General features: G+C 38.1%; 1 protein-coding gene across 8 annotated transcripts in view; it reads left to right on the forward strand.

The window, feature by feature from the left end:
- The first annotated feature begins 323 nt into the window (after nucleotides 1–323).
- Nucleotides 324–27,889, forward strand: part of Ubr5 (ubiquitin protein ligase E3 component n-recognin 5) — a 129,743-nt gene continuing 102,177 nt past the window's right edge. For 7 of the 8 annotated variants that reach the window (XM_078016838.1, XM_078016844.1, XM_078016839.1 and 4 more), the window contains exon 1: nucleotides 325–457. In XM_078016838.1, coding sequence (XP_077872964.1) covers nucleotides 396–457 — 62 coding nt within the window. In that variant the 5' untranslated portion in view covers nucleotides 325–395. Of the gene's footprint in view, nucleotides 458–27,889 lie in introns of all 8 variants that reach the window. The other variant, XR_013423876.1, reaches the window with a different exon arrangement.

Consider the following 27,889-nt stretch of genomic DNA (forward strand, 5'->3'; position numbering starts at 1 on the left):
CCTCCCCACCTCCCCTAGTCCAACCCGTCCGCCGCCAGGACTACACAGTCCCCGCCGCCCGCCCCTCGCCTTCCTCCCCAGTGGTCCTCTCCCGACGCCTGGCTGCCGCTGGCGGCGGCGCGCCCCGGTCCCGGCCGCCAGCCTCGCGCCCCTTCGCGCAGTGGCTGGGCGAGCGAGTGGCGCGTTGATCCGTCCTCCTGCCTGCCCCGCCGGACCGCCGGGCCGCGGACACACGCCCGGCAGGGAGGCGGCGGCGGCCCCTGCGCATTCGCTTCCCTCCATTTGGGAAGTGGGAGGCTGCGGCGGCCGTGGGTTTTGGGGAGGGGAAGGGGCTTCGGGGGGCGGGCGAGATTGGGAGGGGGCCGTCCTCAGTAGGAGGACGAGAAGGAAGCACCATGACGTCCATCCATTTCGTGGTTCACCCGCTGCCGGGCACCGAGGACCAGCTCAATGACAGGTAATAGGGCCGGCCGGCGGGCGGGCTGGCGGGGGAGGGGCGCCCTCCCCTCCCCCCACCCCCACCGACCTCGCCGGGGCGGGCGCGGGTGTTTACGCGCCGTCCGACCGGCTGGGTCAGGGGGTCCTCACTGCCCCCTGTAGGCCCCTTCTGGGGCAAACTTCTCGTCCCGGGGGTTAGGGGCCGCGGGGGGTGGGCGCAGTGTAGACCGGGCCCGCGGTGTAGACGGAAGAGCGCTCTGCAGACCCCCTTCCCCCTCCCGCAAAGAGCCGCGTTGAACTCGGAGGAGATGGGGGGGCTCCGGCTCCCGGGGGGCGGGCTGTAATTACCGCCCGGCCCAGGCCCGAGGAATCCATATTAGTCAAAGTTGAATTGAGACAGACAATGCGGATGGGGGATGGTGGAGGTAAAAAGAGAGGGAAGAGGAGAAGCGAGGCCAGAGGCCCGGGGTAGGCTGGGCTGGGTCCTCTAGGACTCCCGCGAGCTGTGTCCGGTGGGGTAGTCTGGACCTGCCAGGTCTGGGGATCCCGGGGGGGTGGTGTTGCGATTCCCGGCAGATCCGGAGAGAGGGGGTTGGGGGAGGGAGAAAGGGAGGTAGCGCCATCATTATTGTTATTATTATTAAATTTGAGCCCCTGCCGTGAGGTTTGCCTGCCCCCGGGTGGGGATGAATTTGGGCGGGGGTGGGGAAGTGGATTGGATTCCCTTTGCTCTCCTTCCCTTGAAATGGTGTTGGCAGCTCCAGCTCCCGGCCCCTGTGGTGCGAGCTTTTTTGTTTCCTTTTTTATTCTAATGATAGTGTTTTCCTGAGTTGTAATTTGACAGCTGAAAACCGTGCGTAGAGTGTCAAAGGAAAACTCTTACGTTTGCAGTTCGCAATGCTGCTTTTCTTAACACGCTGTAAATTTCTGGGTTGGCTTTGCTGTGGGAGGAGGAGGGATTTTGATATTTAAATTTTTTTTTTTTTTGTCTTTCATAAGGCTGTTTTGCTTTGGCTTCCTCCTCTTTCCTCCGCTACTGTTCTTTGCCAGTTTAGGATATTGAATTGCAGGGCCACATGTTCTAAGGGAACTGAGATAATGCAGGAAAAGTTCCTTCACTGTTGCAAAACAGACTCAGAGGAGGTTGAGGGAGGCCTCCATTAAAGCATGTCTTAGAATCTAGGACTCAGAGCTAATGATGGGCCAAATGTTTACGGGTCAGAAAGTGGAGCATTTTATTCTCTCTCTAGTCTAATCCTTTATTGCTATGTATATTTCTTTTTAGTATAGAAGGCCATCTGATCCCAAGTTTGCAAGTTAGGAGTAATTTTTGCTAAGTGACCTGGTGACTCAAGTTGTATGACGCCCTGTTTGTCATGCGCTTCCCAGACAGAGGTAGAGGCCTAACTTGCTGCTAAGATATTGGCTTCTGTCTCAATGTATCTAACCGCCTCAGGTGGGGCGGATTGCTTTTGAATCCGGAGCTGGCGGCATAGTTTCTCGCACTGGGTTCGGATTTGTTTAATCTTTGCTCTAGCCATATTGTTAAATACCTATTTGTGAAACTTTTGGAATTACTTTTGAAAATATTAACCATTTGGAGTTGTCTTATAGCTCCTTTACATACGGAAATAACCTTTAGGTTATTTAATATTTTGTTATGTGATCCTTACTCTATTTCATTAGATATCTTTTTATAAAAGACTTCAACATAGGGGTTTTTGTATATTTTAGAAGTAGGCAAGTAGTGAGAATAGCTCTGCTGTCATTCATAGAAGCATGCTTGTCGTGTAACTTGTCTTTTAACTTAGGAAATTGCACCAGGGAGGAAAGAAGTAGAGCGTGTTTTCTTAGTCTTGACTTTATGTACCAAGTACCTGACTAGCTTACTCAATTGGCTGTGCATGCCAAAACCTATTTTGCTGTTTTTTGGGGCACTTTGATTCATTTTTTTAGTATCCCTTTTGCTTCAATTGTTTCAGAAGTTTACAAGTCATATCTTCTTAAAACTAGCCCTCCCATTCCTAGTATAAAAAAGTAATACATTTTGTTTTTCACTGTAGCATCAGTACACAATATTAACATTAAATCATTTTGGGTTTTCTCATGAAATGGGAAAAGGATAAGTGGATTTGAATTATAATTAAAAGTTTCACATAAATGAGAAAATAGAACAGCTGTGTAGGTAAAATTTTTAAGAGGTAGCCAAGGCACTGTATGTTTTTTGTCCTGGTTGACTTGTGGCAGAAACTGTTCTGTGTCTACCCTTCAGAAAGAAAACTCCTCTTTTTATACCTAGTTGCAGAGTAATTAGACCAACCTATTGCTTGAGACAAATCTGCTTCCAAAAACAAAACAAAATAAAAACCACAAAACCCAAAACAAACCCCAGCACAAGCTTTTTTAATTAAGTTATGGAATTAGGAAAGAGTGTGCTTACATAGCTTCATTTTAATATGAAAAATATGCCTGTGGGAGTCGAAAATGAATAATGAATGATAGTTTTGGAGGAAAAGGGGTATAAATATATCTATTTTATTCTTTACACTAAAAACAGTAAGATTACATGAGAATTGAGGTACTACAAAAATTGCTCAGTTAAAGAAAACTTTTGGCCTTTGCCTAGCATAAGGTCCTGGGTTTGAATAACCCCAGCACTAAAAAAAAGAAGAAAAAAATTGGCCTGAAAGCATCATTTTCTACTCGGAATTTTCTTTTGTGACACTTTGGCTTTCTTTTCAGTGCATTTCTTGAGTTAGTTTCTGAGAACTTGGATCTGCATATTGAGATTGAGGATAGAGTTGAAGGCATAAGCTCACCAATACCTGGAAAGTGTCCCCAGAGTCATGTAGACCAATCTTCTCCCCAATGAGTTGAATTTATCAGGAGATACATAGTGAGCTACTGACAGACATGTGAGCTCCACATAATGAGTCTTCTGACCTTTTTTTCTTTTTTTAAAAAGTCCAGAGTTCTTTCTACTATTCCACTTGGCCTGTATTCCAGAATATTTCTACTGTCTCTGGCATGCCAGCCTTAGCAGCTAACCACCTGTCTTAGTTTTCATTCTCCTTTTCTTTTAACTCCTCCTCCAGAGCTCCAGATTGACGTTTACCTTTAGTCAGGGGGCTGAGCCTTTGAGCCCTTTCCTAGTACCAGGTTAGTAGAAAAAAAAAATATTTTTAAAATTATGAGTTGCAAATGAACACAGTACCTTTATTTATTTTTATGTGGTGCTGAGGATCAAATCCAGTGTCTTACACTTGCTAGGCAAGTGCTTTACCACTGAGCTACAACCCCAGCCCTAGGAGAGGCCTTTTTAAAGTGATGTGGGTGCAGCATGGCCAGTCCCTGAATTAGTCCTCAGGGTGCCGGTTAGTTACTCCAGTTCTCTTTGTCTATATGTGGAATTTTCCTGTGAGGTTTGCCTTTTGGCATTGTAATGTGTTGTGCAATCATAAACAGTCTTGATTGAGATTGTTATATCAAAAGAGTTTTTCTGTTTCCCCTTTAGGTGCTGTAAGGCTACAGGGTAAGATAGTATAGATAGGAGTTTGGAAGCATGTTCTGGTAGGCATGTCATTTAACTGCTCCGAACTTCCTTCTCTGTACTTCCCTTCCACCTCAATCTCTGAATTAGGCATAGTATCCATCTCAAGGTCAATAGTTAATAGTGGATGGGAAAACAACTATTATAAATTATAATGTGAGTTCTGTAAAATATAAAGAGATGGTTTTTTTTAACTGCCTTTATGTGTTGCCTGGTTTCCGTATAGGAAAACAGGAACTCAAATCACTTTTGTCTTAGAATATTCTTATGCTTAAGTGAAGAATCTAGACTCTTAGTCCTAAGTTTGTGATACTCAGCTCATATGCCACAGGGGATATTTGGCAGTGTCCGGACACTTTTTTTTTTTTTTTAAATTTTAATGTTGAGGGTTAAACCCAGAACCTTGGAAATGTGAAGCACATGTTCTGCTACTGAGTTGTATCCCCAGCCTGGAGAAATTGTTTGTCACAGCTGTACATTGCTACCGGTTTCTAGTGGTTAGAGGCCAGAGATGATGTCAAACATCCTATAATGCATAGGATAGCCCCCCCCACCAACAGAATTATCTGGTCCAAAAGGTCACGTGTGGTAAGGTTGAGAAACCCTAGCCTAGTTTTGTTCAGTACTTATAAATGTAAAAATAAGTGAAAATTACGTTATGAAGAAAATTCAAGCAGTATTAAGTTCTTGTTAGTCTCAAAACATGACGATTTAAATCAAAGTTAATTAAAGTTAAAATTTAAGTCAGTTCTTTGGTAACTAGTTATATTTCAAGTGTTCTAAGGCCACATGTAGCTACTCACCATCACACTGGACAGTGCAGATAGAAAACAGTGCCATTATCACTGAAAGTCCTCTTGGAGAGTATTGTCAGAGAAAGTGTGATTCTTTGCATAGAGCATAGTATTTAGTAAGTGCTCATGATTGGAAACTGTTGTATTTAAATACGCAGGAATATCCTTGCGCTCTCAGTAGGAACCAGAAGATAGGTATTCTGATGAGTTGAACAAAAGTTGTGGGGGGTGGAGATTATCATAATTGAAAGCTGCCTGAAATTTAAGTGGGCGGCACCCCCCCAAAAAAAACAAAAACACTCAATCCTGAAGTCAAAACAAAACACAGAAAACAAACCCAAAACCCACCCCAAATAATACATATTAGGCTGTGTGGGATAGAGCATCATATCATCAGTGGGAAATCTTAACTCTCTTGATTATTTTGGGATTTTTACCTAAAAACAGTACTGGAAACACTATTGGAAAGGCAGAGCCGTGCTTCATAAAGTGATTGAATGAAATTGCTGAAGAAAAGATTAAAAGTTTGAAACAAGGGCAGATTAAATTTACATTTAAGAAGTTGATTACTAAATCATAGACCTAGGAATAAACAGGCACTTGTGAAGGAAATCATATGGTTCACAGGAGTACAACTGAGAGAAATGGGATGGAATTAGGAAGGGTAGGATTTTTTTTCTCTTCACAATTAATTTAGGAAATGATCTCTAAAGGAAGTTTAATCATTGAAGACTGTTAAATTACATTTAAGTAGACCTTAAAGGGCATATTGAAGGGAGCAATTTTATGGTGAAAGAGGATGTACTTATTGCCTTCTTTTCCCCCATTTTATCATACTTCTAATAAAGAAAAGGTCCAGTTACTGTCCCCCTCCCCCCATTTTGGTATTGGAGATTGAACCTAGGGGCATGCTTAATCACTGAGCCACATCCCCAGCCCTTTTTTATTTTGGGACAAGGTTTGCTAAGTTGCTGAAACTTATTTCCAAGTTGTGATCTCTGGCTTTAACCTTCCTAGTTGCTGGAATTATAGGCTTGCACTACTGTGCTTGGGCACCACCTGTGTTTCTGTTATTTTGATACCTTGGCATTCTGATAGATTCCTGGGTCTCTATGATTATGAAATGTTGATGTAATTTTGTTGATTTTTTTTTCTTTTGTGGTACTTGGGATGGAACCCAATCTCTCACATAACTCGAGAGTTAAGATTTTCCATTGATGATATGATGCTCTGTCCTACACAGCCTAATCTCTCTCACAAAAGCAAGTACTTTACCAGTGAGATATATACCCAGTTCCAACATTTTATTTTGAGATGGATCCTTGCTAAGTTGCCAGGGCTGGCCTCTAATTTGCCATCCTTCTGCCTCAAGACCCTCCCTAGTAGCTGGGATTATAGACTGGGATTGTAGGCATGGGGCATGCCACCAGAAAACTTGTTTGGCTTGTAACTTTTTAGAAGAATGGGCAGGATGGTGGGATCACATTGGAAATCATAATATTCTTGACAGCTCAATGCTTTGGGGTGTCTTTGTGAGTGTGCGCGCTCGATTGTGCTGAAGCTGTTACCCAGGGCCTCTACTAATTATGAGCCCTACTATTGAGCTACACCACCAGTTCCAAGGTTGTAACTTCTTAATCTCCAGTATAATGGCATTTTATTAACAGTCATTTTGTAATTTTACAATTAATGATGAAATTAAATGATTTTCAATGGGGATATACACTGAAGAATAAGATAAGGTCAAGTGAAAAGTTTGTGATATTTTTCTAAGTAATATATAGCTGTGAGTATTAGAAAATTGAGTTTAAGAATTTATCTCTAATATTTCATTTTTTAAAATATAATCAGTGTAGTGGTAATAAATTCAGAATGAGAAATATGTTAAATCCTTAATTACCTATGCTTTGAAACTTTTTTTTTTTGGTACTGGGGTTAGAACACAGGGGGTACCTGACCACTGAGCCACACCCCCAGCCATATTTTGTATTTTATTTAGAGACAGGGTCGCTGAGTTCCTTAGTGCCTCACAGTTGCTGAGGCTGGCTTTGAACTTTCGGTTAAATAAAGTGTTAATATTGAATGTTATCTCACTGGTAAATTCAGTTTATCTTTTTGCATAGCAAACATATTTATCTGGGCATGGTAGTACATGCCTTTAATCCCAGTGACTTGGAAGACTAAGGCGAGAGGAACACAAGTTTGCAATTAGAGGCCAGCCTCAACTTAATCAGATCCTAAGCAACTCATGAAACCTTGTCTCCAAAATAAAATAAAATAAAATAAAATAAAATAAAAGGGCTGGGGATATGGCTCAGTTAAATGCCTCTGGCTTCAATCCCCAGTATCAGCCTCCCCCCCCATAAAAGGGTATTCCCATTAATAATATATTTTCAGTATTTACATCTTACGATTATACTTTACAACAGTATAGTTCATTCATTTCAAGTGTACCATTTGATCAAGTTTTTTGAGAAGAATGTACATTTGCATAGCTACCCCTCAGTCAAGATGTAGAACATTTCATCACCCCAAAAAGTTACCTTTGTATATTAAGTCCATTCTCCCTACCTCTTCTGTCCCTTGCAGCTACTATTCTGCTTTCTTTTACTATGGTTTTGCCTCTATAGGATTTCGTAGAAATGGAATCATGAGTCTGGTTTCTTTTGCTTAGGACAATGCTTTTGTTATGCATTGCTTTTGTAGTAGTTTCTTTATATATTAATGGGTAGTAGTATTAAATTGTGTATCTATACCATAATTATAAAATCTGTTCTGTAGTTGTAAATTTGAATTTTTCTATTTGGAGCCATTCCCTAGTATTCATATTCTTAAAAAAATTCCTTGTTATAAAAAAAATTCTTGTGGAAAATAGAGAATCTCAAATTTGAGATGAAAAGTTTTGGGCTGGGGATGTGGCTCAAGCGGTAGTGCACTCGCCTGGCATGCGTGCGGCCTGGGTTCGATCCTCAGCACCACATACAAAGATGTTGTGTCCGCCGAAAACTAAAAAATAAATATTAAAAAAATTCTCTCTCCTCTCTCTTTAAAAAAAAAAAAAATTCTGGCTCTCCCTGTTAACATGTTGGTGACTTTGCAATTTTTCTTCCTCTCTTCCTACCTTTCCTATTCTCCTTTCTCTGTTTTCCTTCCCTCTCCTTAAATTTCCCACATCCCCTGTTCTTTTTTTTTCCTCAGGGATGAGGGATACTCTACCATTGAGCTACATCAGCTACATTACCCATGTGTGTCTGACTTTAAGTTTTTTCTTTTTGTTTCTTTTTTTTTTGGAGGTGGAGTGGGGTGCTTTACCACTGAGCCATATCTGCATTACTTTAAATTTTTTTTTTTTTTGAGACAGAGTCTCCTAAGTTGTTGAAGCTGGCCTTGAACTTAATCCTCTTGCCTTATCCTTCTAAGTCACTGGGTGTGTGCCACTGTATCTGACTATAATTTTATATACCTGGATTTTTTCTTAACTAATTTATTAAGATATTTTTTATAGGAAGCAGGCAGAGTAAAACATTATGTGTATGTGCATGTATATAATTTTTTTTTTTTTTTTTTGTATTGGGTGTTGAACCTAGGGGTGAGCCACATCCCTATCCCTTTTTATTTTGAAACAGGTTCTTAGCTTAGTTGCTTAGGATCTCACTAAGTTGCTGAGTCTTTCCATCCTCCTGCTCTAGCCTTCTGGCCTCCCAGTCTCTTAGCCTCTTGGGTTGCTGGAATTATAAGCATGCACCATCATGTCCAGCAACATTGTATTTTTATTGACAGCAAATTTGCATGTTAATTAAAAATAATGTTAGCATATGTAAAGATATATTTTAAAATTTCATTAAATCTAGTGATCGTATTCTAGATTGGTGGTTACAAAGGTTATGATTGTGTCTAGTCTGTCAAGTACTATAATGAATGAATCAATAGAGTTACTTTCCCCCACATTAGTTCAGGCCCCATTTTTTTGTAGTATAGGAGGAAAAGGGATTGAAGCTACCATTTTATGCTGGTTCTGCTCCAATGTGAACCTATTTCAGAATTCAGGTGATGCAAGGTTCCAGATCTTTTCCCGAGCATCTCCAAGACTCTTACTCGGGCATGGTGGAAATTCATTTGGTTGTTCTTTGTGATAGCCTGCTTGATGTGATGTGAGAAGAGGTTCTGTGTTGTGTAAACTTTAAAAGCCAAATTTGAGATTAGCCAAATTTGAGATTTGATAGAAAATTTTAGAAAGCAGAGATAACATGGTAGGGTTATCTTAATATCTTGATGAGAACAAGGTTTTATATAAAAGGCTTTGGGAGCTGGGTGAGGTGGTGTGTGCTAGTAATCCCAGTGACTGAAGGCTTAGACAGAAGGATCATAAATTTGAGGCCAGTCTTAGCAATTTAGTCAGATCTTTAGCAATTTAGTGAGACCCTGTCTAAAGAAAGGATTGGGGAAATGGCTCAGTGGTAAAGCACCTTGGGTTTAATTCCCCGTGCAGTCCCACCCAACCCCCACCCTGCAAAAAGGCTTTGGGAAGAGAGGGCTATTGGGTTAGTGTAGTTGGTTGGTTTCTTACATTATAATAGTAATTGTTTCTTATTGAAAGTGTGTATGTGGGGATTTAGAGTTTTTTGGGAGAAGGTATTGAAAATTTAACCCAAGGATGCCTTACCACAGAGTTACATCTCCAGCTCTTTATATTTTGAGTCAGTCTCTCCTTAAGTTGCCTGGGATAGCTTCAAACTTGAGATTTTCCTGCCTCAGCCTCTTGAATCACTGGGATTACAGGCATGTGCCACCATGTCTTGCTCCAGAAGTAATTTGAATTTGTCCAGTTTATTGTTCTGTGTCATCACTTGAATCTAGAAATTTCTATTTTAAGTTTGTAAAGGAAGCACCAGTTTGATTTTTTTTTTCCTTTAAACAATTGATTTCTTACTCTTTCTCCTTTCTTGGTGCTAGGTGTAAAACCCAGGGCTTTGCACATGCTAAGCACATACTCCACCATTGAGCTATAACCCCTAGCCATGGATTCTTTTAAAATCCTGCTTAGAATTAAGTATTCATCTTTGAGAAATTCATCGGTGTTTTTTTTTTTTTAGAGAGAGAGAGAGAGAGAGAGAGAGAGAGAGAGAGAGAGAATTTTTTTTTAATATTTATTTTTTAGTTTTTTTTCGGCGGACACAACATCTTTGTTTGCATGTGGTGCTGAGGATCGAACCCTGGCTGCACGCATGCCAGGCGAGCGCGCTACCGCTTGAGCCACATCCCCAGCCTCATAGGTGTTTTATCTAAGTAATTATGCTCTGCTTCTCAGGTGTCTTGATTAGTATAGATTAGGGAATAATTGTAGTATAGATTAGGGAATAATTGGGGGGGATGGACTATTTTCTTGATAATGAGCATTTCAACCTTTTGTTTCTTTGGTTGGTCCTTGGAGGAGTATAGGAAGTACTTTTTCTTTGCCTCCTATTGTTGCTACAGGAGCATGAGTCCAGATAACTGGCACAGGATCCTAACAATTCCCTATTCAGAATTCTGTCAATGCTGTAGATGTAGAACTAGGCAATATGTTGACTTCTAAGAGCCAATGAAGGGTACATTCAACACTTGCATCCAGAGATGGGAGTCAGTAGATAGTTAGCAGCTACCCCATACACCCAGAATGTTTCTGGCTTCATAAAATTTTTGAATTGCAGCGATTCCAGGTCAATCGGTACTTTGTTTTTCTTCTCTATGACATCTCTACTTTTCTTTGGAAATGTGAACTGACAGTTGCTGGAAGCTTCACTTTTCCTTTAGTAAATTCTAGGACATTCTTGAGAGGTGATAGGTTTTTTTTTTGTTTTTTTTTCCGGCCATGATATATTTATTTTTGTTTGTTTTTTTATGCTGGAGGTGAAACCCAGGGCTTGCACTGGCTATAAGCACATTCTCTACTACTGAGCTATGCCCCCAGCCCCCTCATAGTTGTTTTGAAGTGGAAAGTTTTTCCTGATGAGAATATTTTATATGAGTAATGTAGCTTAACCAAATTGAAATAAAATCATTAACTGTGTTGGTTTTGTTTTCTTCCAGTTAAGAGGTTCTTTGATTTAAAGTAGGAACTACAGGTTCTTAGCTGTCTTTTTTGAGAATAGAGTGTTTTCTTGCTCCTTGATTTTTGTGTGCCAGGGATTGAACCCAGGGCCACACACATGCTAGGTAAGCACTCTCTGTAACATTGAGTTTCCTCCAAAGCCCTGTGTGCATACATTGAGTAAAACCAGAAAGCGGGGAAGTCATTTGCAGTAGTTTGTTTTGTTTACTTATTTGTTTTTACCATGAAGTTTTAAAAATTCAAGTTAAATTTACATAGATAGTAGCTCCACCCTGGTACTATAAGACACTGGAAGTGTAGTTTTTAAAAACACACAGCAGGACAGGCATGGTGGTCCATGCCTGAAATCCCAGAGGTTGAGGCAGGAGGATCTTAAGTTGAGGACCAGCTTCAGAAATTTAACAAAAATCTGTCTCAAAATAAATAGGGGGTAGGGCTCTTCCTTGGTGCTAGAGTGCCCCTAGGCTCAATCCCTAGTACCTCATAAGGTTACAGTCTAGGCAGGACAGGGAAGTTGGTCTATAGGCTAGGCTGGTAGCAGATTATGAAATACTGATGAAAAGAGGTAGTCAAGTTTGGGCTGTGTCAATATTTGCCTTGCTATTGCCTACACAGTTTGAGAACAGTGTTAAGATTAACTTTCCTTGTTCAGCAAATGTGTGTCTCATGTGCAAATGTGCTTTGCTAGGAATGGCTTATGTGTTTCACTCCTGCACCAGCACTTCTTGGAATTCAGGATTAGGAAGTGCTTGGAACTTCTGGCTCATTGGGAAAGTTTAAAGAAGAGTAAGGTTGGGCTGAGGATATAGCTCAGTTGGTGGAGTGCTTGCCTCTAATGCACAAGGCCCTGAGTTCAATCCCCAGCAACATACACACACAGACACACACACACATAGTAAGGTTATAGATTAGTGGGCTCAGGGAGTGACTGCAGGTGATTATGCAATTTACTGTTTTTCTAACTTGATTTGGAAACAATTGTGGACTCCCAAGAATTTGCAAAGATAGTACTGAAAAGTCCATGTATCCATCACTTAGTTTCCTCCAGTGGCAACTTCTTTATTTTTGTCAAAGTACTGAAGCTAGAAAGCAACATTTTCCCCACTTGCGTTTAATTTTTTAATTTTTATTTTTTCTTATATGCATTTTGAGAAATATTTCCCTTGAAATAAATAGATCAGAAGACTTTTTAAAAACTTTTTATTTTAAAAATTTATTCATTTTTGTGTTACTGGGAATGGAATCCAGGAGTGCTCTACCACCAACCTATATTCCCAACCTTTTTTATTTTTTGAGAAGGGTCTTGTTAAATTGCTCAGGCTGGCTGGGAATTTGCCTTTCTCCTGCCTCAGCCTCTGGAGTTGTTGGGATTTTAGGCATATGACACCATGTTGGCATGATGTAACTATTTTAATGGACATAGAATTTTATATCACACTTATTTTCCTAAGAGCCCAAGGTGAAATGAAATAGTAAAAACTGTATTTCTGAATTCAGATGTATCTGTTTAATTCTTAAGGTTTGTTTTCTAATATTGACATTCTTTATCAAGTGATACAATTGTTACAGAATTTGGCAGTGATATCTGAAAGATTCTGTGTGCCACAGGCACCAGAACTCTTGAGAACTGGAAGGACTCTGGTCTGAGTTAAGAGGTTTGTCTGGTCTCTCTGAACTAGTCACGGAGTCTCAAGGCTTATCATCATTTTCCTGCAGTCTCAGTTTACTCGTTTTGTATATGAGGAGGTATGTGTAATGTTTGAAAGTTCATTTTAATTTGAATCTGTAGGCCTGAGATATTATTTTACAAATTGTATTTGATATATTTTGGCCAGCTCTGCCATTTCAAAACTTTGTTTTTTATTTCCTGCCTCTTGCTTCTCTTCTCCCTCCTAATCCTCCTCCTCCCTCTCCCTCCTCTTGCTCTTCCTCCTTCCTCCTTTACCACCACCACCACCACAGTATTGTAGTAGCAGTAATAGTAGTAGTAGTAGTAGTAGTAGTAGTAGTAGTGATTGAACCGAGGGGCACTTTTACCATTGAACTAAATCCCAGCCCTTTTAAAATTTATTTTTGAGACAGAGTCTCACTGAGTTGCTGAGAGTCTTGCTGAGTTGCTGAGGTTGGCTTCAAACTTGTGATCTTCCTGACTCTGCCTCCTGAATTGCTGGGATTATAGGCGTGTACTTGTAATCATTCTCATCGATATTCAGGAGTGTGGATGAAAATAGTGGATGGAAAATAGAGTTTTTTAAACCTTTTCCACCTTATTTTAATTGAGTTTTTTAAAATAAACAGCTTTAATTCTTTTGCATTATTATTTTTAAAATTTTAAACTAAGGCTGGTGCATTTAATTTAACATGAATAAATGCAGTCCATTTATATTATATGTTAATTATGTTTTTCATATAAATTTAGTAGGGGAAAGTTCTGTGTGGTTAAAAACAAAACAAGAGAAAAAAAACCTTATTTGAAATAGCATGTGATAAAACAAAAGCACACTGACAGTGGTATCTCTTAGAGTTGGGAGTGTTTGCTCTCCTTTGATTTCTCCTGAATTGAAACAGTTGCTCTGCTCTTTGGGAAAGCTGTATAGGAGGTCCTGGTATTGCCAAGTACTCAGAAGCTTTTCTATTTTCCAGGATACCTATTAACATTCTGAATTTTAGAATAATAATTGATAATGCTTTATGGTTTGACATGATCAAATATGTCATGTTTGAGGTGTTATTCAAAATTTTACACAAAGAAGGAATTTAGGATTTTATTTTATAGCTAAGGGAAATGAGGGTTGGAGTGCTTAGATCAGTTAAGTGGCAAAGGCTAGAGCCTACATTAACTTAGCCATTTAATTGGTTTTCCTTTGGAAACTTGTTAACAAGCACATGCTTTTTAAATAATGTGTATATGTTAAGATATATGTAAATGTAATTATATGTTAATATTTACATACCTGTTATATGTATTTGTACACAATATTCGAAGCCATTAATATACTGTCTTGGCTGGGCACAATGGCTCATGCTTGTAATCCTACCTACTCAAAAGGCTGAGGCAAGATTGCAAATGTGAGGTCAGTTTATGCAACTTAGATAGACCCTGTCTCAAAAAAGAAAGGGCTTGTAATTAATTATTCAGCAAGATATTGGGGGGAGTGTATTCAGCTCCATGTCATTTCTAGTCTGGGGTATATTGTGGTGGATCTTAGTCTGTGGGAATGATAGACCATGACATGACAGGGCATTGTGATAAGTTCAGTGAAGGAGATGTTTAAGATTCTTTATCAGAGCCCCTGGCTTAGTCTTGGGAAAGTATTGGGGTGGTGTTTTGCCCAAAGAAGAACAGTTGCAAATGCATATGGGATAGTGAGTAGATGGTAGGCTGAAGGGCTTATGTGAGAGCTGTGGGAGGCAGGACAGAGCATTAAGAATTGAAAAGCTTTCTAGGCAGAGAAACAACATGTGTGAACACCCCAAGGTAAAAGTGTGCAGTGGATTTGAGGAATTAAAAGCCCAAAATACTTAAGAGTGATGAGTAGGGTTTCAAATCAGTTTAATAGTTTCTTGTAGAAAAGAATCCTTTATTAACTGTATTCAATAATGATCTTAGTATTATCATAAGTTTGCTGTGCTTGGTCATATTTAGCTGTAACTGGTTTATCTAGGTGGTTAAATCGAGAAACTGAACCAGTACACTAAGAGGTGTGTCAGTTCCATCCCAGTTTAGGCCACTTGCTTGATTTCTTGACTACAAATAGCATTCTTCCCCTCTGTTTGACCAAGTTGTTGGTGATTTACTATTTCTGAAGATAAACATGCCTTACTGCAATTGGGAACAATGTGAATTCTGCTTACAGACCGGTATCACTGAGACGAATAAAAGACAATGTGTTTTTCTAAGATATTAAAATGGTATTAACCATGTTAAAAGTTTCATTAGAAATATTGGAAAAAAATGACAAGTGTGCTTGCGTGTGGAGCACGGTGATTATTTTTGATGTTATTAATGTGTTTCAATATTTTATATATTTATAAATGTTTTTTTTTTAACAGAAAAAGTAAATTCCTAGGCAAGTACTTCAGTTTTTTTTCCCCTAAAAATAAGAACATCAGAAGCATTGAATAATGAATAACTATTTAATTTCTTCTAAAGATTTTTTCTTTGGGGATGTAGCTCAGTGGTAGACTACATGCCTAGCATGCATGAGACCCTGGATTCCATTCTCAACACTCTTTTCTTAAAATAATGTTGAGTTTATGGAATTATTATTTCTAAAAATCTTTTTGAAGTTACAAATGGAAACTTACATAGAAAGATGAGTATAATGCTAATTTTTAACAGATATACAAATTTTATACATGCAGTAGAAAATTTTCTCAGAAATGTATTTGCAAACATTTATTAGAGTAAATCCCAGGATCAAAACATTCACTATTGGGCTGGGGATGTGGCTCAAGCGGTAGCGTGCTCGCCTAGCATGCGTGCGGCCCGGGTTCGATCCTTAGCAGCACCACATACCAACAAAGATGTTGTGTCCGCTGAGAACTAAGAAAAAATAAATAAATGTTAAAATTCTCTCTCTCTCTCTCTCTCTGTCCCCCCACCTCTCACTCTCTCTTAAAAAAAAAAAATTCTCTCTCTCCTCTCTCTCTAAAAAAAAAAAAACAAAAACATTCATTATTCTAAGATCTTGCTATTTATTGTTAAAACATTGGCACCAACTTATACTTCCCATAATCATTATGTACTCATTTCCTTTATCAAAGCCATGTAATTAGATTTCCAAAAATCTTTTGGAGTATATTAATTTAAGATAGCATTTCGTTAGGTTTTGTTTTTGGATTTATTATTTTTAAAAGTTTATTGTGAATCTGGGAGCAGTGGTGCATGCCTATAATCCCAGCAGTTTGGGAGGCTGAGGCAGGAGGATCGCCAAAGCCAGCTGCAGCAAGAGCAAGGTGGTAAGCAACTCAGTGAGACCCTGTTTCTAAGTAAGTTACAAAATAGGGTTGGGGATGTGGCTCAGTGGGCAAGTGACCCAGAGCTCAATCACTGGTATCCCCCCCCCTCCCCCGCCCCCCCCCCCAAATAAGTTTATTATGAGCTTTGATTTTTAACAAATCCCATGAGTTTTAGATACAGGGGCCTAATTTTTACTTGGGTTTACAAAATATTCATATCCTTGCTCCAAAGAAGGGGTAAGTAATGAAAGTCTTTTGGGTTTCAGTCAAGTATTTATTGTTTTCATTTTACATTCAGAATACAGTGATAGAGAAGATAGTTTGTAAAAAAAAAAAAAAATTGTTACAAAATTGAAGCAATTTTTTCCCTAATACATTCACCAGAATTTTTATTTTAACTTAAATATAAATGAAGATCCCCAGAAAATTTTTTTTAAAAAGTGACATTGTTGGCATCTGGGATTGTGGCTCAGTGGTAGAGCACTTGTCTAGTATGTGTGAGGCACTGGGTTTGATCCTCATACCACATAAAAATAAATAAAATAAAGGTATCATGTGCATTTACAACTTAAAAAAAAGTGACTTTTAATATTTATTGAGGGCTTGTTTGGGATTAGATATTTGTACATCAGTAAAGAAAAGAGGCAAAAATTAAATATAATACTTTCATTTATTTGAAATGTATTATTAAAAACTAATTACTGACATGGAAAGGCCCTCTGAATTGACTGTTCTTTGTAATATTGCTAAATGATCTTTTAGACATTCTTATCATTGGTACAGTGCCATGCTTTAAATACAGTGACTTTCTATGTGAGCTTATGAGTGCCACCCAGGAGCGTTGAGGGGAACCTCTTTGAGGACAGGCCTATTGGTGCCTTTGTATCCTTAGTATCATATATATACTAGTATGTATTTTTCTTAAGTTAATTAGACTTCAAAAATAAGCAATTATTTTTTTATTCTTTTGCAGTACTGGAAATTGAACCCAGTGATGCTTTACTCTTGAGCTGCATTCCCAGCCCCTTTAATTTTTATTTTGAGACCGAGTCTTGCTGAGGCTGGCCACAAATTTGCAATCCTCCTGCATCAGTCTCTTGAGTAGCTGGGATTATAGACTTGTGTCTGGCAGCAAGATATTTAATAAAATTTAGTTCTCACAACTATATTTAATTTTTTTTTTTTAGAATAAAGGCTGAATCAAGTGTTTTGTGTTTTTGTAAACAGAATATTCTGGCTAACATTGGAGTTAGCACATTGTAACTTCAGTTGACACCCCTTCCCATTAAATGTGATGATCCTTGATTCTCATATATTTGTGTATTTTGGGGGAGATTGATTTTTTTATTTATTTAAAAAGTTGTTCAACATTGTGTTATAAGCAATTTCAGTTATGCAGAAAATTTGAAAGAATAAAAGCATGAATTGTTTCATTTTTTTACTTTGTAGTCTCAGTAATTAATGTTTTGCTGTATTTGCAAAATAATGCATGGATATATAAATAGCTTTGTTGAAGCTGGGCATGATGGCATGATATAATTCCAGCAATTCCTAAGTCTGAGGCAGGAGGATTACAGTTTGAGGCCAGCCTGGGCAACTTGGTGAGACCCCTGTCTCAAAAAAGGGTGATTTTGGGGGATATAGCTCATTGGTAGAATGCCCTGTTCAATCCTAGTACTGCAAAGGATCCTCCGACCCTCAAAAAAAAAAGGGGGGGGGGCCCTTCATTGAACTATTGAAAGTTGCAGTTTTCATGATACTACTTCTTTAAATGCATGATCATTTAGATATAGTACATGCATTATACCTTAGAAAATTAACAAAAATCCAATAGACAATCACTTTTCTTTACCTGCCTCAAAAATGTCTTATAATAGTGGAGTTTCTCAAGCCAGAATTTAATTTCATTTTAAATTTTATAATGATTTTTTTTGGTGGGGAGGCGTGTACTGGGTCTTGAACTCAGGGGCATTTGACTACTGAGCCACATCCCCAGTCCCAGTTTTTGTATTTTATTTAGAGGCAGGGTCTCACTGAGTTGTTTAGCCCCTTGTTTTTTTCTAAGGCTGGCTTTAAATTTGCTATCCTCCTGTTTCAGCCTCCTGAACTGTTGGGATTATAGGCATTCGCCACTGCAGCTGGCTGTAATGAAATTTTTACAAAAGTATTTTGCAGTTTTTCCAAGGACTACACACGTAACCATTTGATATTCAAATCATTCTATTTCAAAGCACAATTGTGTTTTCAGTTTTCCTTAATTGATCTGTATATTATATTTTTGATTGTCAGAGGTGGGTATATTTTGCTGAATTTCCCAATATTGTTTTGCCTAGTCCTCATGAAATCTGGTGCCTTTTGTAACATTTGGAATTTCACTTTGCAGATATTTTGATTTGAACTATGGTGAATTGTAAAGTAACACCTTTATGATGGCAGTACCTTGACTTCAAAAGACATGGAAGTCACGGGCTGGGTTGTGTGCTTGTTAAATTTGTGGGATGTTTAGAGACCATTTTTGTTTCTTGTTTGGTATGGGGGATTGAACCCAGGGTACTTAACCCCTGAGCCACATCCCCACCCCTTTTTATTTGTTATTTTGAAAAAAGATCTTGCTAAGTTGCTGAGACTGACCTCGAACTTGTGATTCTCCTGCCTGAGCCTCTCAAGTCACTAGGATTACTGGTGTGTGCCACTGTGCGCAGGTCATAGACCATTTTTTTTAAAGAAATTAATGATTGGTGAAGGTTTTGGTCCTTCTGTTTTTGTTTTCTTATACAGTCAGTCCTTGACTAGGGATGAGGAAATGAGAGCATTCTGTCAGTATATGTTACCAGGTGTATTTGTTTAGGATTTGCCTGTCAGTGTTGTACTAGTTACTAGGGTATATAAAAATGTGGCTTTTTTTGGTTGGTGTTATGCAGGGACTGGCTTTTTATTTTGAGCAAAGATTTACCATTTAGGTGAGTTTATGGGTGAATAGATTTGTAAATAAGATATTTGAAATGAATGTATAGGAAGACTAATGTTAGCTTTTACTTCCTTCCTCCCTTCCTCCCTCCCCCCCCTCTTGTGCTTACTAGACAAGTGCTACTCCACTGAAGTATACCCTTAGTCTGTTTTTCCATTTTTAGATGTAGTACATTAAAGGAATGTGGTAAGGAAGATGTCAAAGATACTATATTACTGAGGCTTTTATTCATATACCAGTGAAACCAAAGCCAAAGAAATGGTGAGGTTCTCTTTGATCATCGTTATGATTTTTTTTTTTTTAATTGCTAACAGCAGTAAACCACCTCAAACTTACAGGGTAAAACAACAGTCATTTTTTTTTTTTAAGAGAGAAAAAAGAGCTAGAGAATTTTTAAATATTTTTAGGTGGACACAACATCTTTATTTTTATGTGGTGCTGAGGATCAAACCCAGCGCCCTGTGCATGCCAGGTGAGAGCGCACTACTGCTTGAGCCACATCCCCAGCCCTTCAATAATCTTATTTATTTAGTTGTAATTAGGCACAATACCTTTATTTTATTTATTTTTATATGGTGCTTAGGATCAAACCCAGGGCCTTGCATGTGCTAGGCAAGCACTCTACTACTGAGCCACAACCCCAGCCCAGTCATTTATTCTTATCTCTCAGTTCTGAGTAATTAACAGGATTCAGCTAGATGTTTCATATTCTGGGTTTTTAAAAAAAAAAAAATATATATATATATATATATTTTTTTTTTTAGTTGAAGTTGGACACAATACTTTTATTTATATATTTTTATGTGGTGCTGAGGATCCAACCCAGGGCCTCGCACATGCTGAGCCACAACCCCTGCCCCTCATACTCTGTTTTTTTTTTTTTTTTTTTTTTACATAGTTGCAATCTTAGAGTAGGTAGCAGAAGTGTCTTCACTGAAAACTCAAACAGAGGGGTCTTAGGCATCTGTGTTTATCTGTGTGATGTCTTCAACATGGAGGCTTCAAGGGAAATTGATCCTGGAGGTGCTCTACCACTTCAGACTTTTTTTTTTTTTTTTTTTGGTGCTGGGGATTGAACTCAAGGCCTTGTGAATGTAAGGCAAGCACTCTACCAACTAAGCTATATCCCCAGCCCCTACTTCAGACCTTTTTGTTTTTATTTTGAGACAGGATCTTACTAAGTTGTTCAGTGTGGACTAGAATTTGTAATACTCTTGCCTGAGCCTCCTTAGTTGCTGGGATTTACACGCAGGTGCCACCACACCTGACAAGGTAGCTAAAGTAATTACGTGGTAGTTCAGAGTTTCAAAGACCCAAGAAAGAGAGCCAGGCTGAATGCCCTCTGTGCCCTACCCCCCTTACTAGGGATTGAACCCAGGGCCTCATGCCTCATGCCTGATAGGGAAGTGCTCTACCACTGTGCTGTATCCCTATCCCTGTGGAATGCCTTTTTATGACCTACGCTTAGGCAACTGTATAGCAATAAACCATTTTTGCTTCATTCTGTTTTTGAGAAGCTAGTCATAAGGTAGCCCATGTTTTTGGGGAAAGTAATTAGACTCTACCTCATAATGGGTGGAGTGTCAAAGAATTTATGATATTTTAAAAGCCAGCATTAAGAAAGATGAAAAACTTTTATAATAAAGCATAATTACTCTGATTTTTTTTAAAAGAGAGAGTGATAGAGGGGGGGAGAGAGAGAATTTTTAATATTTATTTTTTAGTTATCAGTGGACACAACATGGTTGTTTGTATGTGGTGCTGAGGATTGAACCCTGGCCGCACGCATGCCAGAGGAGCGCACTACCGCTTGAGCCACATCCCAGCCCCAATTACTCTGATTTATGTGCCATGAAAAGATTGAAACTGTATATTTGAAAAATAGAAGCAGTGTAGGCTTGACATTATAGCACTGGACATTGTTCAACTCCAGGGCTGCAAAAGTTCATCATACTGTTTACTGATACCAAAGAAAGAACTTAGAGGATTTAAGAAAGAAGGCTTGGACACTTTTCTTACTCATGTGCTCCCTGGGTAGCAGGCCAGGATAAAGTGGAGGGCTACACCATGCCTATGAGCTTGGGGAATATGTATGCACGTAGATGGCATGCCAATTGCATATAGATTTCTTTGGGTGTTTTATGAGTACATGACTGCTATGCAATCAATTTCCTTCTGCTTTAATATATATATGTTTAGTTGTTGCTAGACCTTTATTTTATTCATTTATTTGTATGTGGTGCTGAGAATCGAACCCATGCCTCACACATGGGAGGCAAGCGTTCTACCACTGAGCCACAATTCCAGCCCCAGATTCCTTCTGCTTTGATCCCCACTGAAAGATTGGAGATAAGAGAAGTGGCCAGTTTTCTTTCTTTCCACCCAACTCATTTTTGGGAGTCCTTTTTAATTGACCTTCAAGAACAATAAGTCTAGGCACTGATGGGTGTTAAACCCCAACAGACATCATAATGCATTTTGTGTAAGTGTAACTACTAATGAACATATATTTGTAGATAGAGGTGTTGAACTTGACAGTTAAGCAGTTTAACATCACAGAGATCCCCCAAAAAAGCATCCAGGGAAGAATTATAAAAGGAATCAATGTAAATGTGTTTCTTTGACTTTATGGATATTGCTCATGCAATCAAGTGGATGATCAGTCACATTATTAAGGAAAAGTCAAACATTTTATGTATTTTGAGATTTAAAAATTGAAATGTGGGCTTGTGAAGAGTTTTTTTTTTTAAATGACTGCTCAATCTCAGGGTGTATTTCCTGTGAAATAGTGTTTTCTTTGCCTTCATCAATCATTTAATGAATCAGCTTTAGGATAAATGTTTTCTGTTTTCATAGTACATCTGTCCTGAAATAACTAAATTTTATTGCTATTTTGTATAGTTATTTAATCTTTTGCGTGCTTACTGTGTGCCAGGCACTGTATTAGATATTGGATGTGTAGTAGCATTCAGAAGAAAGCTTAAGTCTGGTTCCCAAAGGAGAGTTCTAGAAATCTTTTGGTTGGAGATATTAGTGTTGAAATAATTATGTAACTTGTGAGTGTAATTAATGTGAATCAGACATTTGTTGCATGGAAGATTTATTAGAAATAGGGCTGAGGTTGAATATAGCTCAGTGGTAGAGGACTTGCCTAGCATGCAGGAGGCACTGAGTTGAATCTGTACCATCGCCTAAAAAAGATAAGAAATAGGCTTATTATTTCATTGCTTTGCCTAAGGGGATATTTTGTTATTAATGAGACCAGTGATATTAGTCATATATGCTATTTTCCTTGATGAATAAGAAATTTGTGTATATGGAATAAAGAAATTTGTGTATATGTGAAAAGAAACACTATTGGAATAAGAAATTTGTGTATATGTGAAAAGAAACACTCTTTTGCACACCTACATAATCCTTTGTTGTTTAGTTTTCTTTTTTTTAATATATTTTTTTTAAAGATAGAGTGAATTTTTTAATATTTTTTAGTTTTTGGCAGACACATCATCTTTGTTTTGTATGTGGTGCTGAGGATCGAACCCGGGCCGCACGCATGCCAGGCGAGTGCGCTACCGCTTGAGCCACATCCCCAGCCCATGTTGTTTAGTTTTCTAATTACAAAAAAAAAAAAAAAAGCCTTATCTCAAAGATTTAGTGTTGCCATTGTAAGATGAGTATACATGTCTAGACGGTTTTTAGGGGCTTCTAGGGGCTTACATAGGTCTAGGTCTAACTTTCAAAATCTAACTGGATGGGAAAGATGTTAGGAAGCATCAAGTGAAATGTCAAATTAAGTAGAGTCAGTTTTTAAGACTTTCTGAAAGTCGAGATCTGCCATGCCTAATGTATTAATGCTTACTACGTGTCACAGAGAACCTTTCTCTTAATCATGGTCAGAGATAACTTTTTAGTTAATCTTTTACATTAAAGATACTCAAAAAACCCTCATAGTGAGTTTTATAATTGATTCACAGGTTTTCCTTCTGTGACTGAATGGAGCACTGGTAAAAACTGAAATTATAAAAACTCATTGTTTTGTAGAAGCCCCTCTGGTGACTGAGGGGCGTGACTTTCTGGGCTAAAATTAATATTTAGAGGCTAATCAGGGAAATCATGAGGTTTGTTCATTTTAAGTAATATCTTAGCATTGTTACTCCCTTGTATTTTGGAAGCACTGAATTTTCCAAAATTCCTTCATTTAAACCTTGGGGAGGAAATTTGAATTGAAGGAGAGTAAGTGTGGTTTTTCAGTGCATAGCTGTGAAGTGGTGAGTCTGAGCACATGCCTTTGGTCATTAAGACAACATCCTCAGGCTCTGCTGCTGAGGTGCTTGGGCACATTTTTGTGAACTAAAGTTGAAACATTTATACATAAAATGTCATAGTAAAAGGAGTGCTGTAGACTTTAAAAGCAGTACATTAACTGTTATCTTGATTACATGACTGCATTTAAAAAACTGCTTTAAAAATGATCTATTTGTAGAGGACAGGATCATTATCATGTATCCTTTATCTTTCTTAACCTGAGGGAAGGTAGGACCATGTATAAAGTGACAGTCTTGTTTACTTGGTTGTTAAAACTAGGACCATTTCCAAAGTCAGTATGTTATTACTTAGCTAGGAAGCTTTTTCTTTCCATCCTAATATGATAGGGTATAAGAAGGTGGACTGTAGACATCAGAATCATTATCATAATAATGCTGAATTGTTTCCATCCTTTATGTATTTGTAGTTGGTCTTTGGCTTTGTATAATATCCTAACCTTTTCAGTCCATTTAGTACTTTGTACTAAATATTACATCTACAAAAAAGCCTTGTCCTTGAGGAGCTTAGAGAAGTGTAAAAAAATAGGAGTTTCAGATAAAAAGTTCAAAACAGTAAATTATTAATAGAATGATGAGAAGTTCTGAGGGAGGTAAAAAGAGGAAATAAATACTGTACTGTGGTATCCTAATTATACTTTTTGTAGATATTTGATATGTAACTTGGGTTGAGGTCATTTTATATGTAATTTGAATAATATTCCCAGGGTTTTAAAAATTCTATTTATTTATTTTTTAGTATTTATTTTTTTGGTTGGTCACAATATCTTTATTTTTATGTGGTGCTGAGGGTCAAACCCAGGGCCTTGCATTTCCTAGGCGAGCGCTCTACTGCTGAGCCACAACCCCAGCCACCAGAGTTTTTTTTTTTAATATTTATTTTTCAGTTGTAGATGGACACAATACCTTTATTTATTTATTTTATGTGGTGCTAAGGATTGAACCCAGGGCCTTGCACATGCTAGGCAAGTGCTCTACCACTGAGCCATAACGCCCAGCCCCAGATTATCAGGATTTTGATAGATGACATGACCTCACATTGTTTTTATTATAATTATGAACTTAGTTTACCCATCATCTTTAGTTATGTCTTAGTTTTTATTTTATTTTATTTTATTTTTTTATTTTTTTTTTTAAAGAGAGAGAGAGAGAGAGAGTGAGAGAGAGAGAGAGAGTTTTGATGTTTATTTCTTAGTTTTCGGCGGACACACATCTTTGTATGTGGTGCTGAGGATCGAACCCGGGCCGCACCCATGCCAGGTGAGCGCGCTACCACTTGAGCCACATCCCCAGCCTCATGTCTTAGTTTTTATTATGTGTTAGTTCTGAGGTCTATTTTAAATATCTTTCAGTTTTTTTGCGGGGAGGAGGATGGTGGGGACAGTGCAGGGTATCAGATTCAGGGCCTTGTGCATTCTAGGCAAGTGCTCTACATTGAGCTATGCCTCTAGCCCCTGGTGCATGTTTTTGTGATGAATTCACCCTTTCCTCTCTTTGTTTAGAGTGTGATACTATCCCTAAATAATAGCAGTTCTGTGTCCCCAGATTTCTTTTTTTAAAACTAGTTCCCTGTTAGCATTTCCTTTTCTTTCACTTAGGCAGAAATAGCAAGAGCAGCTGAATTTCTTACTAGCCTCTGTACTAAGCATATTGGTGTTTCAATACCCCATTAGTTCAAGTGTCTAAGTAAACTTTGCCATAATAGAAGTGAGTTTATGTTAAATTGTCTATTGGTATGTGTTGAAGGACTCAGCCACTCTTTGTCTGTTCTCTGAGTATTTCAGATCAAAACTCTTTTAATTTGAAGGTCAGACTTTTAAATCCTGGTTGTTGTGGTTAGAGTTTTTCTGGCTTGTTTATATTATAGACTTGGGCCAAGCCAATAACTTCAGAAACTAGGAAGAGAGTTTTGAGAAGTAAGATCAAGGCCCTTGGTTTCAAGTAGAACTTGTTAGGAGCTCCTTTGCAAGCTCAGCAGAGCTCTTCCTTTAAGTTTATAATGAGACCTTTGTCCATGTGTGTATGTATATGTGTGCATGTTTTATTATTTTGGTCTTTGTTCCTTCTCTTCCTCACCCCAAACTCTTCCCTGTGCTGTACAGTGATTTACCCATCTGTCTGTCTCCTTCTTTTTTTGGTAATGGGGATTGAACTCAGGGGCACTCTACCACTGAGCCATATCCCCAGCTGTTTTTTGTATTTTATTTAGAGACAAGATCTCACTGAGTTACTTATTAGCAACTCCTTTTTGCTGAGGCTGGCTTTGGACTCATGATCCTCCTGCCTCAACCTCCCAAGCAGCTGGGATTATAAGCGAGCACCACTGCGCCTGCCTTACTCCCATCTCTTTATTCTCTGCTGGAATATTCTGGGTGTTACACGCTCTTCTTTTCAAAGTATCTTGGACTTCCAATTCTGTCTCAGTCCTACTGGATGTTACTGTTCTTGAATGATTAATAAAATTACTTTTAAAAAAAATGTCTTGGGTTTCTCATGACTTCACTGACACTGAGGATCCTGTAATGATGGACTACCTTCAGACTTAATAATATATACAATCCAGATTTTAAAGGCAATCCTCAGAGGATTTCTGTTGATGTATAGCAACCTTTATATACAGTTATATGTATACATTTTAGATAGAAATAGCTTTAATTTTTCTATCACTTTTGTAGATAAGACCAGAATCACAATTGTGAATTTGGTTGAACAAATACTATGGGTTTTCTTTGTACAAAAAGGCAGGAGGATTGACAATAAATTTTTGTTTTTAACTTAGTTAATTATTTTAGTGACATTTTAAGGAATTTTGGATCTAGTTTAGCTTAGATACCAAATTTATATGATTATACTAGGAAGAGCGTTTCATATCCAATTTCAATTTGGGAAATACAAGATTCAGCAGAATTAAACAGGTTTCTATATTACAGGACTTTATAAGAGGTTTTAATGAGGTTTGTGAATTGTGAATTTGCGAGGAGGCTACCTTAATCAACAGTTTCCAAACTTGGAACAATATGCTTATTTAATAATTTAATATCTCTCTAAGTGGACTGCTAATCTGAATATTTTAGATAATCCTTGTGTGTATTTGTGATATTTTAGAGTACTGAGTCCTAGATTTAGGGGCTCATCAGGATCACTTTACTTAAAAAAATATATATATTTTTTTAATTTTGAGTTTGTAATACGTGGTCAAAAATTGAATAGTATAAATTTACATACACTGAAAAATGATTCTTCTTGCTCTGTTCCTATGTGTACCAATATTTGTTCAACCAGAACACAAATTATTGAACCTTGTTTTGGTTTTTCTTCCTTGGGGTGGGGGAATCTTTGATTTTATAGTCTTATGTAGGTTCTGGTAATGTTGTTTTAAATGTTCCCCAGAGATTTTGATGACCAAGTAGATTAGGAATTATGATTTTTAGATGATACCTGTTATCTATTTCTTAAAACAGCTTTGTGAAATGTAGTAACTTCCATTTTTGGCCAAAGTGAAAAATTAGAGCAAGAGAATATTATATTAAAGGATGTACTCAAGAGTTAGAGTGGCAGAATCAGGACTCAAAACCCCAGGCTTCTTTTGGGTATCTAGGTAGGATCAGACTGGCACAATTTTTCTTTCCCATGAAGCTATGATGTTTATGAGTGACCAAATCAATAGAATATAGTATGCATATTTTTATCTGCATGTTCTTATTTTTACTCAGCATTAGGTATTAGAATTTGTCTTATTGCATTATTACCAACAGAAGATGTATAACAAGGGACTTTCTGTTGTTTGAATTTTAAGGCAGTTTGCCTATTAGACTTTTATCTGTAATTTTTCTTCCTAATGAGCTCTTTGCTTCCATTATTTGTTTGTTTGTTTGTTTATTTTCACATTTCCCTGACACTAACCTAGGTTAAACCAAGCAGGAGGGAGAGAGGAGGAGAAGACGGGGAAAGTATTCTATGACAATAACAGTATTAGATGTATTTTCCTGTCTTTCTAGTCAACTTTTTTTCCTGGGGCTAATTATCCTCCTCCTGTCTATTGCAGTGCTGTTTGAATTTTAAAGTTGTGGACTCCTGGAGGATTATTTTGCTGAATAATATCTTTGTTGTGATTTAAGAAACCCAGTCTTGTAATATTGGTCACAGAGCAGAACATCTGAAAAAATTTTGAAAATGACTAAACAGAAAACACCATGACTCCACCATTTTTAGGCAATGTTGGGCCTAGAACTAAGACATATGACTTTCATTCAGTCTCCATTTAGTATTAACTGTGTTTCAGGTATTGGGGATTTAGATATTAATAAAGCATGGCTCTTGCCTTCGTAGAATTTGTTGGGCACTGAAAATCAAACATAGTAATTGTAAGAAATGCTGTGGACAAAGTAGGCACTAGGTATATTGAATTTAGAAAAATACCTAGCTTAAACAGTAATTTAGGCTGAGTTAAGGTTTCTTATTACCTGGGTTTGCAGAAGTCAGTTGGAGATAGTTATGTTAGGCTGAGGGAATAGGTGTGTTAAAAAAGAGTAGTTTGAGCTAGGTGCGGTGGTGCCTGTCGGGGAGGCTGAGGCAGGAGGATCACCAGTTCAAAGCCAGCCTCAGCAAAAGTGAGGTGCTAAGCAACTTCGTGAGACTCTGTCTCTAAATGCAAGCAAAAAATAGGGCTGGGGATGTGGCTCAGTGGTCAAGTTTAATCCCCAGTACCAACCCTTCCCCCCCCAAAAAAAAAACAACAAAAAAGTAGTTTGAATATAATTTTGT

Source organism: Ictidomys tridecemlineatus, chromosome 7, assembly GCF_052094955.1.
Source record: "Ictidomys tridecemlineatus isolate mIctTri1 chromosome 7, mIctTri1.hap1, whole genome shotgun sequence".
NCBI lineage: Eukaryota > Metazoa > Chordata > Mammalia > Rodentia > Sciuridae > Ictidomys > Ictidomys tridecemlineatus.